The sequence below is a fragment of the Octodon degus genome, unplaced genomic scaffold, assembly GCF_000260255.1.
Source record: "Octodon degus isolate 3935 unplaced genomic scaffold, OctDeg1.0 scaffold00087, whole genome shotgun sequence".
Taxonomy (NCBI): Eukaryota; Metazoa; Chordata; class Mammalia; order Rodentia; family Octodontidae; genus Octodon; species Octodon degus.
The window spans coordinates 9,465,822-9,484,340 of NW_004524663.1; the positions used below are offsets into that span (position 1 = coordinate 9,465,822).

The following is an 18,519-nucleotide window of genomic DNA, read 5'->3' on the forward strand; positions in this document are numbered from 1 at the left end:
ATTGCTGTTCTTTTTGAACTTACTCTACTAATATCAAAGAATACATGGATTTTTCTTTTTTAAATAAAAGAAATCAAGTTCAGGGTTAAGAAACAGAAGTCACATTATCAAAAAGATTTTAAGGTTTAAAAGTTCAGGGAGTTGTATTTTTAGACCAGTAACACTTTCCTCCAACCTCTCTAGGATAGACTTAAGACCCCAGATGACCCAGCCCCAAAAGCTTAACCCAATGGAACAAGAGTTCAAGTACTTAAAGGAACATGTGAAAAGGCAGAAATGCCATCTTCCCGCTCAAAAAGCTACTGACAGGGGTATGATCTAACCTGAAGGGTTTATTTCTGGTAAACCATCACTGTGTCAGGTGAATGCTTGTCCTCAGAAGGCTGTATTTATTCTTCACAGCCCTCCCAGGCCTTGAGACGTAGCGAGGTCAGAAAGTGGTTGCCAGCTCACAAAGGCATTACCAGCTCTCTGGTGTGTATGTGTGTGAGCGCGTGCGTGCGTGTTTTGTGTGTGTCCCCATAAAAGTTGCACATTTGCAAAATTGCTAGAGTCACCTTATGAATCACTACCCTCATTTGTGCTCTGCTAGCTCAGGGAACCACAATTCTGCTTGTACTCCAAATCATTTCACCCAGGGGAGAAGGCCGTTAGGAGTGACTGTGGCAGTAGTTTTAATATTGGTGTTTGTCAGCATGGAGCTTGGCGTTTTATATACTATTCCAAAAACTAATGGAATAATAAGAGGTCACAGAGACACTGTGAAAACACAGCTAACTTCCCCCCCCCCTTTCTTTAGTGTAGAAATACTCTCTCATTTATTTTGTTGTAGTTGCTGAATGCACCCATCACTTACTTTCCCCGGGAGGTATTTTTGTATGTGTGCATTTGTGTTTATTGCTGGGGAAGCAGTGCCCCTGCTGTTTACAACCCAGTGGGCAACAGGAAACTTGGTGTGCACACTTCATGTTTTACCACAAGGCTCACAAGGAACTACGGGGCTTTTCAGACGTCTCTATTAGCTACAGAAGTTACATTTCGCACTAACTACAGTAAAATAAGATGAGAAGTTTCGGCTATATATAACTTGCCACTCTGAAAGTACTGGCTGAGGCTTCTCTGGCATCTGACTTACCTCAATTTCATAATAAGCAGAATGAGAATGAGAAAATATTACAACCTAGTAGAAGCTTATAGAGCACTGCGTACACAGAGCACTATGAATGCAGAGTCTAGGGCATGACTTCTGGTGGTTGAGGTCACCTGTGACTAAAATAATGACCAAAAAATGGAGGAAACAATACAACACAAAGATCACTTTCCAATATCCTTCCAGTCCCCGTCTTGCATAATCATCCATAACACAGACAACTCTGGAGTCAAGATAGCTGATGGCTTCCATAGACTTCGGCCTTGGCTTCTCCAAAGAAATGTGTTCCTCAAAATTGCCACTGTTGCACAGTAATGGCTCACCTAGCTACATGAACTTCTGGGAACACCTGCCCTTATTGTACTATGGAAGCAGAACGTAATCTTAATCACTACAGTCTGATATTTTATTCTCTCAAACACAATATTCCAGCCAGCCAGGTGCTAGTCTCCACTAATGCTTGTAGTCTGAATATTTGCTGGCTTCTCACAGACCTGCTTTTCATAAACTATGCTTATAGATAAATGCCCAGGCTTTGCCAACTGAATTTTAACCTCAAAAGGAAAAACTGTAGAGTCCCTTGCCAAAGGAAACATCTTCCATACACCTTCAAAAATGATTTTCGCAACTCAGCCAATGGACACAAAAATGTGGCCTATTGATCAAAGCATAAGGAAGAGAACAAATCTCTCCAGAACACAGGGCAGTGTTAACAAAACTGTTGTGATCAAATCAACCGGCACACACAGGCTGCCCATGGGGTTGGTCTTCATTGTCTGTGTCACCTTGGGGGTCAGTGCTATGCTCAAAGCTGGACAAGGTTCTCTTCCGTGAACTTCAAGACTGAACTCATCAGGGCTGATGAGTAGCAGTTGAAACAACTGATTAGGCACAGCTGAGGAACATATTGGAAGTCCTTATTGCTTTTGTGATTAAGAGATGGTGGACTCCCCAAGGAAATAAAAGCCTGGCCTGGTGATGAATACAGGGGTCTTGCCTGAGGCCAAGGACCAGGAGCAGCCCTACCGCTGCTGGCTTCAGCCTCTATTTTGGGACTAGATTTGCTGCGGGCCCCACCCTGACTCCATTAGAGGCTTCAGAAGTTCTCTGAAGCAGCATCTGTTGATCTACAAGGCTCTCAGATACTATCTTATCAGCTACCAGGGCCAGCGCATTCTAGGCTGGTGCCTTTAACTAGCTCAGGTTAATTAAGGTTAATAGGTATCTCTCTGTCTTCCAAGTGAAAACTATTAATCTATATTTCTAATGTGTGTAGACAGGGACCCTTGGGGATACTTTATCTGTGATATAGTCATTGTGTTAATGGAGGGAGGCAAATCAAGACCGCCTATGTCAGATCATTTCCCAGAGTGAAGGGAGGCACTGCTGGGTGACTCTCTTCGTTGTCAGAGGGCAAGGATGGAGATCTTTATGTACTAAAAGAGTCAACATGATTTCTTGTACAAAATTGTTTAGGCAACTAGAGCCCCACTCCCCGAACTTTAATCATCAAATAAAATACACACACACGCACCCCAAAATAAGATAAATATTGATTCATAAGGTCTTGAGGGAAAAGAGTAGAGTTTCTGACTTTCTAATAAGTTCTCAAAGTGGTCCAGGGACCACACTTCTAGCAGCAAATAGCAGCGTATCCATCGTTCTAACTTTTGGAGTACTTGTAAAATCAAGAACTGAAAGCACCTCTCCAGTCTACCGATAAGGAACTTGAGGCCTAATTTAGTTTCTGATTAGGTTACCTGCCATAGGTAACACTGTGTGTGAATAGTAAAGGTGGAATTCAAACCAGGAAGCCAGATTTCAGATGGAACACCCATAGCCACACTCATAAGAGTGTGCATGGTGAACTGGAACTCTGACCACTCTTTAAAGGCTGGTAAGGCTGCTTGGGTTTAAGAGGCACAAGGGCAGCATTAACCACTGCACTGCTAAAGAGAGCAAGGAAACCATACTCCCTTTTCTGTCTCCATTCATCCTAAAAGCACCTTAGTACTGATGAGAGAAATTTACAGCCCCGAAATTTAATTCAGGCAAGAAATTAACTGAATTATTTGGTTTGGAAAACAAACAGCTGGTAGGAAATGTGCTTTCTCTCAAATAAAGATTTCAGATGTTTGTCAGAGGCATATTGATCCCATGGTGGGGAAGAAAGGCTGGCCTGGAGGGGTTATTCGTGAGCAATCAGCGATAGGCGCCCTTTACCACAGCAAGTACAACATCCTGGGCTGAAAGGCGATCCGTCTGTCAATAATGCACCAAGAAGAGACTGACCAGCAGATCTGAAGGCACTGAGCTGCTTTGCAAATTTGCATTTGCAGTCGCTTATGGTTGCTGAAAAGCCATGGTATTGTCCTGGCTTGCTTTTATGGACAAACTGAAAACGGACACATCCATGGGCTGTGTATTCACTTTCAATGAGTGTCACAGTAATACTGGGATCCTGAGAAATGCCATTAATTGTTAAGAACATGGGGGCTGGATGGGCTGCCCATTCAGTCAGCTCTCAGGCAATATTTCCAGGGTTGTGGCACAGAGGGTCAGCTAATCAATGCAGCCAAGGCAAACGTCTTTCACAGAGACGTTAAAAATTACCAGGGAACCCTTCTGAATGACGACTTCAATCTTGTCTTGGAAGGAGTTCAGCGAACAGCTGAACTGTAACGCAAATGTTAGCTCCTCTGGCAGCAGCAGCAGTTGAGCACCTGACAATGTCAGGGTGGACATTAACAAAACAAAGTACAAGGGGAACATGAGGGACCTGGGTTTGAAACTTAGTGATTACTAACAAGGTATGTTAGGACCCTCATTAAAGTCTCAGTTTCTTCATCTTAAATAACGAGCACATCTCATAGGGCTGTGAGAACTACACAATGTATTAAAAAAAAAAACAGTCTCTGAACTATGTGTATAGGCAAACCACTGTGACAGCTGATATCCTGTGATGGTTACCATTTTAATACGATTAGGGCAAGACAAAGATACATGTTGTCTTAAAATGGTAAACCTCCATAAATAAATGAAGCTACGGCTATAAGAAAGCACACTAGCATCCTTTAAAGTGCGTTTATGCATCATAGTCAACTTTTTATTATTCAATCTTTGTATACACCTTGCTATAAAGTGTTTGGGGCCTGCCAAAGAATCCTCTGAGGGTTAAAATGTACTTTATTTTGAAAGAGTAGTACACACCTTTGTGTTCCAACCCATAATGCACTTCAGTTGAAAAGAAATAAGTCATTTTCATGCATGACTGCACTTTGTTAAGAAGCGAAAATGGGCTGTTTCTAAAATGTCAACACAATAGTCCCTCTTGAAGTGTAGTTTACCTTGAAGTATTTTTACATTTTTGGAACTTCTTTTTGTTTGTTTCTCTAAGAGGATAAAGATCGAGATATGGTTAATTTTCAGAATTCAAAGAAAGACTCACTGCAGTTATTCTGAAGAAAACAACTAATATTCAGGGTAACTAGAATTTGGGGGCCCGCTGCCACTTATTTAGGTCCTGATACCTTCTGCTGCTCTTTGCATTTCACCTCAGAGCAATTTAACTGTCATTTTAGGGAAATTACTCTCCCAATCTAAATTCATAAGGCATAAAGTTTTCTAGCAAGCAAAATGTCCCATCAGGGTCACTTGGAAGGCTGCATTTGATGCTGAAGTTAACTAGAGAATGAGAAACACTGCAGCTAATTCTTGCCTTGGTTTTCTTTTTCTTTCCTCCAAAAATCTAGGGATTTTCACCCTTTTCCTGCCTCCATTAGGAAAGGCATCATTCCACATTCTACCTATATTAGGAAAAAGTAGCTTCTTAAGGGTTTGCACATTCACCCCTCTAATCTTTCCCTTTTCCTTGTGGCATGAATAATTTTAATACAGCCAATCACTAAAAAAATCTTCTCTTTCTGCCTGTCTTTTTCCTCCTCTCCACTTTGCAGTGTGGAGTATCATTATCCAGCAGCTCTGATAAGAGGATAATGAAACAATCCCTTCTCAACCAGATCGGGTGGCTGTCAGAATAAAATGACACCACCCGTACATCCTTGACATGCTACCCTGAGCTAATTGATGGCAAACAATGGCAACTGTCTCCTGTGCACTAAGACAAAGAAAACATAGTTGTGTCACCTGATGGGAGAGCTACCTGGCAACGGATAAACAAATGTGTTAGGGAGTCACTGTATTAGGTTAAGTGAGCGCGCAGCTCTGAAGAACATGCCTATTAACTTTGAGTTTAAGAATACTGCTGTTCACCAGGGAACAGAAATAAATAAGGTAAAATGAGAATTTATTGATGTCTGGATAGTTACATGAATATTCAGACTCTCTTACAAATAGATATTCCCCCATGAGCTCCAAACTTCTGTGTAGGCTGCCCAATTACATTTCCACATCATGCAGCTAGATTTATAGCCAGGGAAGAAGTTATTAGTGTGCAGAAGGGAAGCATGCTTACGTGCCTTTCTGCGATACACTGTGATACAACTAGAAGGGAATAGCTGATGTCATCCACATCAATGCCAAAGGTTACCATCAAACATTCTAAAATACCAGGTGTAATTAACTCCGTGTTCAGAAAAGCTCCTGAAACATCTGTATCTTAGAACAAAAGCCTTTTGTTCCCACTAGAATGGCATAATGTTGGCAGCTCTCTCAACTTCTTTGGGACCAAGACTTCAAGCAGCCCTTTTGGATCTTTCCAGACAATGCATGACATAGCTAACCTCAAATCTCATATACCTTATTCTTTTTTCCTTCTTCCTTTCAATCTTTCCACTTACACCCACAGAGTTTGCTATCGAGAAAGTCAACAGAGAAACCATTCAGACAGCCACATCGGAGATCAGTACTTCCTCCTGGCCCATGTGTTATGTTAACTTCTACTTTGGGCCGAGAGGGAACATAGACAGAAAGGAGGAAGAGCAGGCATGGATAATTACTCCTGAAGTTCTTCAAATCTTCCCATCCCTTTGGAAGTAAAGTCAACTTGGCCATTAAAAACAAAGTTTTAGTGAAACGTATTGGGATCTCTAACACCTCATTATTCATTTCTTGACTATCTCCTCCTATATCATGATGACTACAGAAAGATGGTCCTTCCCTTTCAGGCCTTGCTAAGACAATCCCATCCTCTCCACTTTCTTGTGACATCTGAAACTACTGTATTAGGACCAAGGGTTCTTGGAAGGAAATTTTCTAGCTAGACAACTCATCCAATTTTAATCCAATGTTTCCAGTCAGATTAAGGGCCCATCCACCAACTCTGAACTATTATAGAACCTCTTGCTTCCTTACATCTGCGGAGTGGAGTTGTAAGGGTGCTTTAGGGTGACTGGCCTAATGGAGAGCCCAAGTGAACATTTATCAGTAGCCCAAAGCAAAACTATCTAGCTAGTCAAGGTGGTTTTGTTACAACTCCAGGGAATGCTCTTCCTTTTTTCTTCTTCTTCACACATTGCTGAAGCTCTCTCCTTTTGCCTTCGGGGTTTAGTGTTAACTTTTTAGTTATAATCTCAAGATGGATATGGGTGAGTCATTAATAGAGCACCATGAATTTATGACCATATGTGACCTTCTCTAATGGACTTTTATTTAAAGATCTGATTTGTAGGACAAAGGTTAAGTCTTCAGTTATATCAACTTCATACATACTTTTTTTTTTTTAATAGACAATGTATTCTGAGGAAGAAAGCATCTTCCGTGTTGGAATGCAGGTAGGTCCCTGCAGTTTGTGACTTCCACTTTTTGTTTTTTCTCTGAGTTTAATTTACACGTCTTCAACAGGTCTTTATTTTAGAAAATAGGGTCCCTGAACATCACAGTTTCGAAATACTTCTCTTTTTAGGGAAAACAAACTTGGGCAGAGTAAACTGATCCCTCTGCCAGCCTTTGGCCCGTCATAACTACATCAGGGCCCGCTGTCCTCTGGCAGCCTCTTCCTTGGGGAAGTCGCATCTCAGTGTTCCCGCCATGACCTAGCCTGCCAACGGGGATGCCTTCTTGCAGCCTAATGACTTTTACTAGTAATTAACGCAGCTGACAGGCACTTATTTTGGGGATCCATAGATTGTAACGGAGAGCACCAGCCATGCTGGGCAGTGCATGTGATGCAGATCCCTGCAAGAAGAACAAGTCTTTAACTGTTGGGACTTTAGAAATTCTCTAAAGCCCATGAATTAGAAAACTACTCAATGCTTAATAAATCTAGACTGTCATAAGGATAAGAGCAAAACCTGTATTATATAAACATTTTTCCCCCTGTATTTTAGGGAAGGGTCTACAGGGTGTTCAGGGTCTTACTACTAGATCGGACTCTTAGTGATTCTCCTGTGTACAGCCTCCCAAGTGCTGGGATTACAGGAGTACGCCACCACGCCCAGTCTCAATTGTCATCTCAGCATGTCCTGGGGGCGGGGCCAGCATGGCAGGCCTGGGGATCAAACCCTCAGCCCCTGTACCTGCTTGAAGGCGCTTTAATCTGCTGAGCTATTTGGCCGGCCCTAACGACTTATAATACACTCTCTTTAATTAATTTATTTGAGTTAATTTACTGCACAGTTACCTTGACTTCACTTAGCCAATGACAAAGGTTCCAGATGTTTGTCTAAAGCAGGAGCTGGCAAGCCTTTTATGGAAAGTGCCAGATAGCAAATATTTCAGGCTTTGCCGGAAAGACACAATGTTTACTATCCTTCAAGAAACTATTCTCAATCTAAGGCTAACAGTTCAATTTTTTTTTAATATTTGAAAATCTCAAAAAAAAAATCCTTAATTCTGAGGCCGTAAGGCTGCAGCTGGAGAATCTGCAGGGTAACAAATTGCTTACTGTACTAAAAACCGTCTTAAAAAGATCATGCAACTGTTTTAAAAACATGAACACTAAATTTGTGGACAGCACATTGTCTTAGTTACCTGTTGCTGAGACAAAATACCCAATACCCAAGTTAAGAGAGGAAAGGTTTACATAGCTCAGTTTCTAGAGGTTTCAGTCCATAGTTGGCTGGCTCCAAAGCAGGGCAGCATGGCAGAGGGCCATTGTAAAGAAGAAACAGACCATGGCAAGACCACAAGCAGCAAGCAGCAAAGCAGCAAGCAACAAGAGCAGCAGCAGTTGGGAGCAATAGCAGCAGCCCTCTCTCTGGTCATTTTATATTCCATCCGGGTTCCTTGGCCTTAGGGTGGGTACCACTCACATCCAGGGTGGGACACTCTTAATCGCAGCATCATACATCCTAGATCCAGTCATTTCCGAAAAGCCATACCTATGACTACATGAGTTTTTTTGGGGAAGATCCAGATATAAGCCATAAAACAACTCATCAAGAGCAGTTTTATCTACACCTTGAAATATTTTTTGAGATAAATAACAGCCCAGAAGAGTATTCATAGGATGACATCAGCAACGCCAAAACAATGACTGTGTAGGGATGATCTCTTTGGGTTATCAATTCTTTTCTCCACCTGCCTCACCCTCACAAACTGACTGTTGATTAATTTATCAAGCAGAAACAGGGACAGTCCCATAACCACTCTAAGTATACTTCTACTTTTCAAAGCAATGGAAAAGGAAGTCTAATTTATAGATCTCAAAGAAGGTCTCAAACTTTGGAAGGGTCAAGACCGCATCCTGATGTGACTTCTTGCAATGAGCTCTTTATACCAAGACCTCTACTTCTGAACCCTAGATGGCAGCACCCAGTATAAAAGGAAGGGATAGAAGTGATTCTACTGCCTGTAACAGACACTGAATTGGTTCACAAGTAATTCTCCAAGCTCTTAAGCAAAGAAGAAGGAAAAGAAAGAAAGGAATGTGAACCGAGTATCTTCCAGTTGCCAGGGAGCATACTGAACTCTTTCATGCTATCTCAATTAATTTTCACAACAGCCCTATGGGATGAGGGTTCTCTCCACCATTTTATAGAAAAGAAAATTAACTTCTCCAAACTAAACACCCAGGGAGCAGAGAGAATTGGACTTTAAATTTAGTTCCACATGCTTTCTGCCATACTACATTTACTCTACAAATGAGAATCAAACAAATAAGCAAAAAGAAATGAACAAACAAACACACACTATGTTTTGAATGCTCAGAAGCTAGTAACTATTCAACACAATTTTAAAAACATTTTTTTATCTATTTTGTGCAGGGTCTCACTATGCAGCTTGGACTCCTCATGATCCTCCTGTTTTCAGCCTCCCCAGTGCTGGGATTACAGGAGTGTGCCACCATGCCCGGACTTGATGACCAGCTCAGTGCACCCGGAGGCGGGGCTGACACTGCATGATGTGCAGGGGATCGAATCCCAGTCCCTGCGCTTGCCTAAGCAGGCTCTTAGTTCACTGAGCCATCTCTCTGAGCCTTCAAACACAATTTTGACATTGTAAATTTGAGGACACTGTGGCCCTCAAATTCGCAATGATGAGTTTCTGATTCTACTTTGTTTCTCTTTAGAGATCCACAATTGATTTCCTTAATTAAAAATGTAATGTGAATCACTGGGCAAAGTACTATTATAATGTAAGATACTTCATAAAGTAAAGTACTAGAATGTAAAGAGCTACATTTTAGATTTTTTTATTCTACAGAATGAGCCTCATTAAATTCTCATTTTCTTTAGGCTTTCTTTTTTCTGATTTCTAAAATAAATTGAGAGTGGTAGGTAATTTATGGCACCTGTTCTCTACGTGCTTCACAGAACTACAATATAATTTTCATAGTGTTTGGATAAAAGCAACAATAATTGTAAGTAATAGATGCTGAACACTTACTATGTTGTAAGAATTCTTTATGTCATTTAATTTAGTAATTGATCTCAGTAAGAGGGAAATTTGACTTCAGGAAGAGGAAGCATTTTCACATGTAAATGTCATGTTTCAGCATGCAGTGACTACACAGATGATCAGGTGAACTGTAATACAGTTCACAGTGAGTTAAGCATGACTTAAGAAAAGACACAAAATATTGCTCATGCCTAGTTTAAAAACAAAAGAAACAAACAAACAAACAAACAAAAAAACCCCAGATATAACCCCAAACTGCCTCAGTGTTCCAGAATGATGAGTCCTAATTTTTTTCTTTCCTGTTACAAAATCTTTTAGGACAGTTGATGCATTGCATTTTTCATGAAGCACACATTTTCTAAAGAAATGTTTGATGTATATCCCTGTGAACCAGCCTGCGGAGTGAGTTCCTAAGAATGCTGATGAGAATTTATTCTTTTTTTTTTTCCTTGAATAGTAAATAGTACACTTTCCGCAGTCACTCTCTCTGAGAAGACAGAACCAAAGGGTTTGTCTCTAGCCCCGGGGAAAAGGTTCCAATGAAGCTTACAAACCCTTGAGTTCTTTGCATGTGTGTACGGGTGTTAACAGAAACTCTAAGGTACAACTCAACTTGGAAACCCAAAGCAGAGCAGACATAAACAACTAAGTTTCCTAAGAACAAATGGAACAGGAGCCTTAGTCTTGCATGAAGAACTAATATGAACACACGGGAATAAGTGTACACAAAGAACAGAATCACCACATTAAGCAGTTTGCACACACGGGAATAAGTGTACACAAAGAACAGAATCACATTAAGCAGTTTGCAAACACAGAAGGCATTAATATTAGTTCATATTAGCAAATGTATCCTATGCTGGGAACCAATATTTTATTTTTTTAAGTTGAAGGTGATCATATGATCTTTCAATCAAAATAAAAGCAGTTGCATTATAACACTGGAATGGGATGGTGAGCGGAACATTCATTTATAGGTCGACTGCAGTGAGCAACAGAAATACACATGACAGAGCTAATTCTTACTTTAACTCCTCCTGTCAGAATTTAGACCCTGTTTTGCTAGAAGTCCTGCTCCCACTTTTTAAGAACCATAGTGCTGATTTTCAAAGTGTGCTCCCGGCGCTGGGAGGACTTAGTGTCACACAGAACTTGAGAAAAGGATAAATAAAATACCTGGTCTGGTAAAAATGCAAGTCCTTGGAAGTCCCTGGGACCTGCAGAGTCAGGCACCTGATTTCAGGGCCCAGAAAACTACATTCACAAGGTTTCCAGATGGTACAGTGCACACTAACTCTGGCTCTGGTCTAGGGAGGGCTAAATCCATGGACTAAACTTCTCAGTGGCTACAGCAGAGAAGTAGGCTTATCTCTACCCTTGGATTCTCCAATTCAAAGCAGTGGACAGGCTGCAAAAACAAGAGATGTTACAAAAAACAGCAGATTTTGACAGCGGTTCAAGTATTATCTTAAGAGATCACAAAAATGTTACTTTCAATCCCTTTTGTGACCCAAATGTCCACTTCTTTCTCTCCACTGTCAATTCCAAAATTATTTTTTCAAGTTTGTGAATTCCAAGCAAAGCAGTGACTCTGAAGACAACCTAAGGGACAACTATGCATTTCATAATGCTGCATGTCTTTCCAAATAACTATAAAGATCACGTTGTTTCATCTTCACATTGTGATATATCTACTGGAAAGTTGGTGTGTCAACTTAGAACCCTCTAATAAAGGCCCTCAATTAACAGCTGCTTTTTGAGAACAGACTCCATGAGGCACTTTTACAGAAAGGTACTTCTAACAACTCTGAGAGCTGTCCAAAGATAGCAAATCTACTCAATTTCACAATATGGAAAATGTACTAAAACATATACCATAAAATTACACTAAATAAAACACTTTCATAAAATTAAATCCTATAGAGATTGAATGTAGTGCTATTTATTAGAAAATCTGATGCTTTTGTACAGCGAAGCCCTCATCTCCCAGTAATGAGGGCAGAGGGAAGGGACTGAGAATATATGACTTGTAAAATTCCTGCTCTAAAATGAAGTCCTTTATTTTCCTTCTATATTTTTGCATGACATATGAACTAGACATCTATTTTTTTCCTGAGAAATCTAAAGTTACACTTAAACCTCAGATTATGTACCAAGATTTGAAAGCTCTACATGTAAGAAATATTTCAAATCCCAACAGAAGTAGTGCCAGTACAATTCCCTCAGGCCGGCAGGTTGTTCTTGCTCCACGTGCATGAGCTGCCCAGCTGTAGGTGGGTTTCTATGAAACTCAAATGTCTCAACTAATTTGACCTTCATGGTTTAGGTCATTTGCAAAGGTAGTGTCTTACTGAATCCTAATACAGCACAGCTTTGCTTTGGAGAGAGTCGTAACTTTTATGGCCACTCCCGGGACAGATCGTCCTTGTCAGAACCTTCTTTGCTGATGTGGAAATTGATCCAGGCTCTCCACGATAGGGTAGACTCACTAAATTTTAGCCTATCTACCTCATGAGCTCATCACAGAGCTCACCAGAGCATCTATAAAGTACTGAGCCTTACTGAGCCTTGAAAGCAGCATTCACATCTCCATCGAGTGCCTACAAAACAGTCTCTCTCAGATCATCAGGGAAATCACCTGAATTTACAAGCTGGCCTCGGGTATCATGTCTCTGGGACACAGAATCTATGAAAAAGGGGCAGAAAATGTGAGTGGGCCATCCTTGAGGCTTGCCCGTCACCACCCTGTCTCTCCCAATAGATCACCGCACAGCTCTTGGGGTAGCTCAGGAGTAGGCCTGGGGTGCCAAGGAACTTTCAGAATAGTCGAAAAGTAAACATGTCAATTTATAATCATCTTCAGAATGGCCTCAAGTTATACTTGGCTGCTTTAACCCAGGACACTGTTTTCTTCTACAGAAATGAAAGCCTTTTCAGGTAGTTCATTCCAATAAAGCTCTGTCTCATCAACCTGAAAAGTTTACTTCAGTAAGGAAGACGGTACACTCCAGGAGATGCACAAGACTTGTACATAACAGAGCCGCCATGTTTCCTGTTCATCCTAATGCTGTGCAAACTGCCTCTCCCCTGCAACCTTGTAAATCACGACCTACTAGCCACTAAAAATCTCCATTTCAAAACCATGAAGTCGCCAGAATACAAGCCTTCCATCTCCGTGGCTTCTGAGAGACCACAGGGTGCAATGCCATACTTAACTGCTTCCAAACCTCTGGCCCTACGTACTCCACAGTTATCTACTAAAATATTTTCTGATAAATCAGTTCACTAATATTTCAAGGGATAAGAACTTAATGCTCGTTTTCTAAATGGGCCTTTAGCCAGGTCTGTAGCTGATGCTTGCACCTGCACTTCCACAAGTGCATTTCTAGGAATCCGAAAGGCTAAAGGTCTGGCTTACAGTTTTTCTCCTGCCCAGCTCAGCCTCTGGGTTTGCTGAACCTGAAGATGTTCCACGGATGGCTGTGGCAGCTTATGGTTCCTCGCCTGCTCTGGAAGCCCACCTGCCACAGCTACAGGCTCAGAGCTAAGAGCTCATAATCTTTTTGAAGACCAACTATAGGAAAGCATCATAAACAAAAAGTGGAAGCTGATTTGAAATAACAAAGCCATTTCAAACTAAACTTTGAAACTTCAAACTGTAAAGACACAAAAAGACACATTAAGACATACTGGAATAGAACAAGCAGACAGTTCTGAGATGAAGTGCTTGTTGTGTGCAAAGTCACAAAGTCACCAGTGTCCTCATGGATGCAGATGTCAGAGCTCCCAAACCAAGAGGTTTAGGTTTAAGTCTAGATCCCGCTAATTAGGCGCAGCAAGCAACTTGCTTGGCTCAGGAGCTGCTCAGGGGATTAGTAAGGCCTGCTCTGGCCCCTTCTGCTGGGGAGGAATGGCTTGGGACTGCCCCTTCCTCTCTGGCTCTGTTCTCCTGCTCTGCGTCTTGGCTGCCGTGAGTTGAGCAGGCTGCCTCTGCTATGCTCCTCCATCATGACACTTTTGCTGTGAAGCTAGCCGACCATGGATTGAAACCTCTGAAGCTACAAAGCAAACCTTTCCTCCTTTAAACCATGCATGTCCCAATGAAGAAAAACTGACTAATGTATGTCCTACCACTGGAAGCTATTTATCCTGGGGGCTGATCCATTTTTCTATCACTTCTGATTGTCTTTCAACCTTCAGTGTTGGGTCTGGGCCTTCAGGAAGACAGATTTATAGGTTGAGGAACAGGAAGATATTTAAGGTTATCTAATGTGATTAGTAATTTAAAGTTCAGGAATAAAAGTTTATTTCTTCTTAAATATTTGTCATATAAAAGATATATAAACCTAGTTTTGCTTTTTCATATACATATGTATATCTTATACCAAATATTTACATGTATGTTGGTAGAACTGTGAAGTACTAGATTTCCTTTTTTTTTTTTTTTTTTTTTTCTTTTCTTTTTTTGTGCAGGGTCTCACTACGTAGCTTGTAGCAATCCTGCTAGTTTCTGCCTCCCCTATTTTTATATCTATCTCTATGTAAGACCTCTTAAGATTTGGTCAGTCCTTTGAATAAATTTCAACTTCATCTCCCTGGGTCATAAAAAGTAGAGGCCAGAAAACAGAGGTCAAGCTGGAGAGATAGCTCAGTGGTCTAAACACCTGCCTGGCAAGCAGAAGGACCTGAGTTCGGTCCCTGGTACCACATGCTATGCTGGCCCCCAAATCGGGCATGGTGGCACATGCCTGTAATCCCAGTGCTGGGAAGGCTGAAATGGGTGGATCACTATGAGTCTGAGCTGTGTAGCGAGTCCCTGTATCAATAAATAAATTAAAAAAACAAACAAACAGTCGTCTCTAGCAATAAGTACCCAAAGCAGCTAATAAAGGTCCGCTGACACTGGAGCATTGTTAAGAACCTCTTGATGACAGATGCTCTTGAAATGACTGCTGAATTTCTCCTGCATTTGGACTCTCTGAGAACTGTCAGGTTTAAAAGCCACACAAGCATGACCTCTTCTACACCATGATAATATGATGTAGTAGTAAATAATTATTTTTTTTAAATAGTTTATTAGTACTTTCCAAAGGAGAAGCAGCTCGCTGGGAAGCCTGGCTCTGAAATCAGATGGGGTTGGGAGTAAGATTTACAATTCACAAAAAATATAAAAATCCCATTGTTTGGAACGTGGAGCCAGTGAGACTTGGTTTGCATACGCACTACATCACAGTAAGCACTTCCATATGTAGACGGAATAACTAATTATGTTTGTACACACATGCATCACCACTACAGAGTAAATAATGCACAGAAGCTAGGCTAAGAAAACAGAAGAAGAATGACTTCCTTGTTGCATACTAATCCTTTCTTATTGTTCAGTAAACACAAGTGTTTTTCCAAGTACAGAGTTACCTTTTATTCAAACCTGCAGAGAAAAAAGGTGGACTGGGAGTGCCAGGCCCTTTGCCTTCCCTAATGGTAAGGAAACATTAATAAATATTCTTACAATTTGGTTTACTGATGTGAAAATTTACATAGAGAGCTGGGGCTTCCTTTAAAATGCAAAGATGACAATGCCTGTTTCATTAAGAAATCCACATGCAGCCCTGTTACCTGCTTAAGGGGAAAACATTTCCTCTGAGTCTAAATCAAGTTAGTAAATTTAAGATATCTGGAAGGATTGGGCATAGGGAACTTTTGGCAGAAGGCCAGAACTAAAGAAGCTAATCTATTATTTTACTTTGTTTCTTGATGAGAAAAAAAAATATAGGCTTTTGCCAAACCCAGCTCAGGAATCACGTGGAGAAGAGAGCAATTTTCAGCTAACTGATAAAGCAAAATACAGGTGACATTAGAAGAATTTTCTTTGTGTGAACATCCCCTTTAACCACAGAGAACAAAAGGGTGGTGGTGCTGATTGGTTCTGTCTTTGCTGTTCTTACCTGAGTAGAGATCTGGCCCTGGCCCCGGGGACCGTCCCAGGGTGGTGTCAGCAGCAGTGTCTCTTGGGGACGTGGCCGTCTGCAGGGGCTGCACATTGAGGCAGTCTGTGAGCAGGTCTGGGTGGAGCTCAGTGCTGGACCGCAGCTAAGAGAAGGAGAAAACAAGAGAGATGGAGAAGGAAAGCTGGCCTGGGGGGACCCTTGCAGGGAAGGGCTGGAGCCTGAAGAGCAGTGCGGTACGATGCACACGTGCTTATCAGCAGCCGCTGTGGGGAAGGCACGAGCTTAGCACACTGTCGATGAAAGGCTTGGTTCTCCTGTATGAACAGCACCTGGCAGGCGCCCCAGGAAAATGTAGCTAGAGGCAGATTTGAACTCAGTTCTTGACATTTCCACTTCTGAGAACTCAACTTCCTATTATATTTCCATTTATTTGCTTTATATCTAATCAGAACTTGTAGCGATAACAAAAATAAATGCAAGTAGGCTTAGTCTATATTGGAAAGTGCTTTTAGAGTAGAGATACTGTCATGAAATATCTTAGAGATAATTAAAAAATAAATGTCTACTGAGATTTGACTCTTATAGGTTTATCATAAGTGGAAAATAATCAGGTTAAATTTAAAAATATTATGGAGCATGATTAAAAAAACAACCTGATAGCCTTAACAGCCACAAAAGCCCAATACTAGGTTACTTTAGAACAAATCAAACAGTTCTGGAATTAATTTAATCACATGTAAGAAAATTAATTACCTATTAAAGAGTTACAAATAAAAAAATTCAAACCACAGAACGTAGCATAAAGTGTAAGTGAAAGTGTAGCTCCATGAACAAGATTTTTTAAGTGTAAGTAAGATGGAAAATATTACAATAGAAGATTTACTAACATAAAAATATGCTTATCCAAAAACATATTGTTTCCAGTACTTGGGAGGCTGAGGCAGGAGGATGGTTGAGAGTTTGAGACCAGCTTAGGCTACGAAATGAGCTCCAGGCTAGCCTGAACTGTATAGCAAGACCCTGTCTCAAAAAAGACAAACAAAAACAAAAAACAAAAAAAACATAATGCTTAAGAATCTAGAATATCTGCTATAATACTGCAAAATGTTACTATGTTTGGATTTAGAGAAAGCATGTAAATTAATTTTAGAGGATGTCTTATTTTTTTCTTGTTGCTGAGGTAAAACACTCAACACCCAAAGTTAAAAGGGGAAACATCTATGTAGTTCACAGTTTCGTCTGTAATTGGTTGGTTCTAAGGCAGAGTGGTGTGGCACCGGGGCAGCAGTTCATGGTGGCAGCAAACAGCAAAAGCAGCAAGAGAGAAAGGGGGAGATGAGCCTTCTTCTGTCCCTTGGAGAGTATTCCATCTACCTGAGTTAGTTTTGGTGGCAATCCAATCAGTAGACTGATCCAACAACCTCGCACCTGTTACCACAGCATCCTTAATCACAGCATTACACTGTGAATCACTATACCCTCTGGAGTCAGCCACCTCTGAAAAACACCCTATGACTGCATGAGGCTTTGGGGGAACACCTAGACACAAACCACACATAAAGACAACATTACATCTTTAGATACAGGGCTGAAATATAATTATTCATTCAACATGTATCAGTTGAGGGTCCCGTACTCCTCTTATCCTAGGGATACTAATAACATGGAACTTACGCTACTTGTGGAGAATCAGAAAATGATCAGACAAAATATATTCAGCATGGGACAATTCTCAGTGCTGTGGAGAAAAGTGATGCTGGGAAGGGAGATTGTGACTAGGGGTGAGGGAAGAGGCTGTGCAGCCAGGGGTGGAAGAAGGTGCCTGCCCTGCCAGGTATGGATGACCAAGAAGCAGGAAGGTGGCAGATGAGGCAGGGCCTGGGGAGAGACACACAAAGGAAAGCCCAGGATGTAAGGAGGGCTGGCAGGACAGTTATACAAAATCTTGAGAGATTGAGTCAAGAACCAATGTGAAAAATACTCACCATACTTGTAAGGAAGTACAGTGTTAGGAAAGTCTTTAAAACTATCAAAGGAGTCAAAGCTTTAAGAAGGAAACAGAGAGGCAGATCTCTTGGCAGTGGATAAGGGATCAAAAGATAAAGGGACGGAGCAGGGAGGGAGGGAGAGGAAGGGGACAGGAATGGAGTTAGGACGTGTCATGTGTATGCACAACTCCTCATAATAAATGTAATCACTGTGTGCTACCAACAAGCACAACTAATAATTAAAAAAAAAAAAAAAAACAAGTAGTGGTACTGAAGTTTTAAGGGGGTGACTTGTTGCAGACTCTTGGCTGAAGCACAGTATATGTTGGTAACAATTTTCAAGGTGGTACCAGGGCTTCTAATTGAAATAATTTGGTTAAAATTTGTCTTAAAAAAGAACCAGAGAGACCCAGAGCGCAGGCCCGGCGGGTGAGTGAGACGACCCAGGCCGCGGGATCCTGGAAAGACCCAGAGCGCAGGCCCGGCGGGTGAGTGAGACGACCCAGGGCCGGGTGGGATCCTGAACAGACCCGGAGCGCAGGCCGGCGAGTGAGTGAGACGACCCAGGGCCGGGTGGGATCCTGAATAGACCCAGAGCACAGGCCCAGCACAGAACCCTTCAGCAGAACTCCCT

General features: G+C 41.4%; 1 protein-coding gene across 9 annotated transcripts in view; it reads right to left on the bottom strand.

Moving 5' to 3' along the window:
- Glis3 (GLIS family zinc finger 3) overlaps positions 1-18,519 on the bottom strand; it is a 445,783-nt gene that overhangs the window by 46,848 nt on the left and 380,416 nt on the right. For all 9 annotated transcript variants that reach the window (XM_023721942.1, XM_004637184.2, XM_023721941.1 and 6 more), the window contains one exon: positions 15,895-16,039. In XM_023721942.1, coding sequence (XP_023577710.1) covers positions 15,895-16,039 — 145 coding nt within the window. The remainder of the gene's footprint in view (positions 1-15,894; positions 16,040-18,519) is intronic.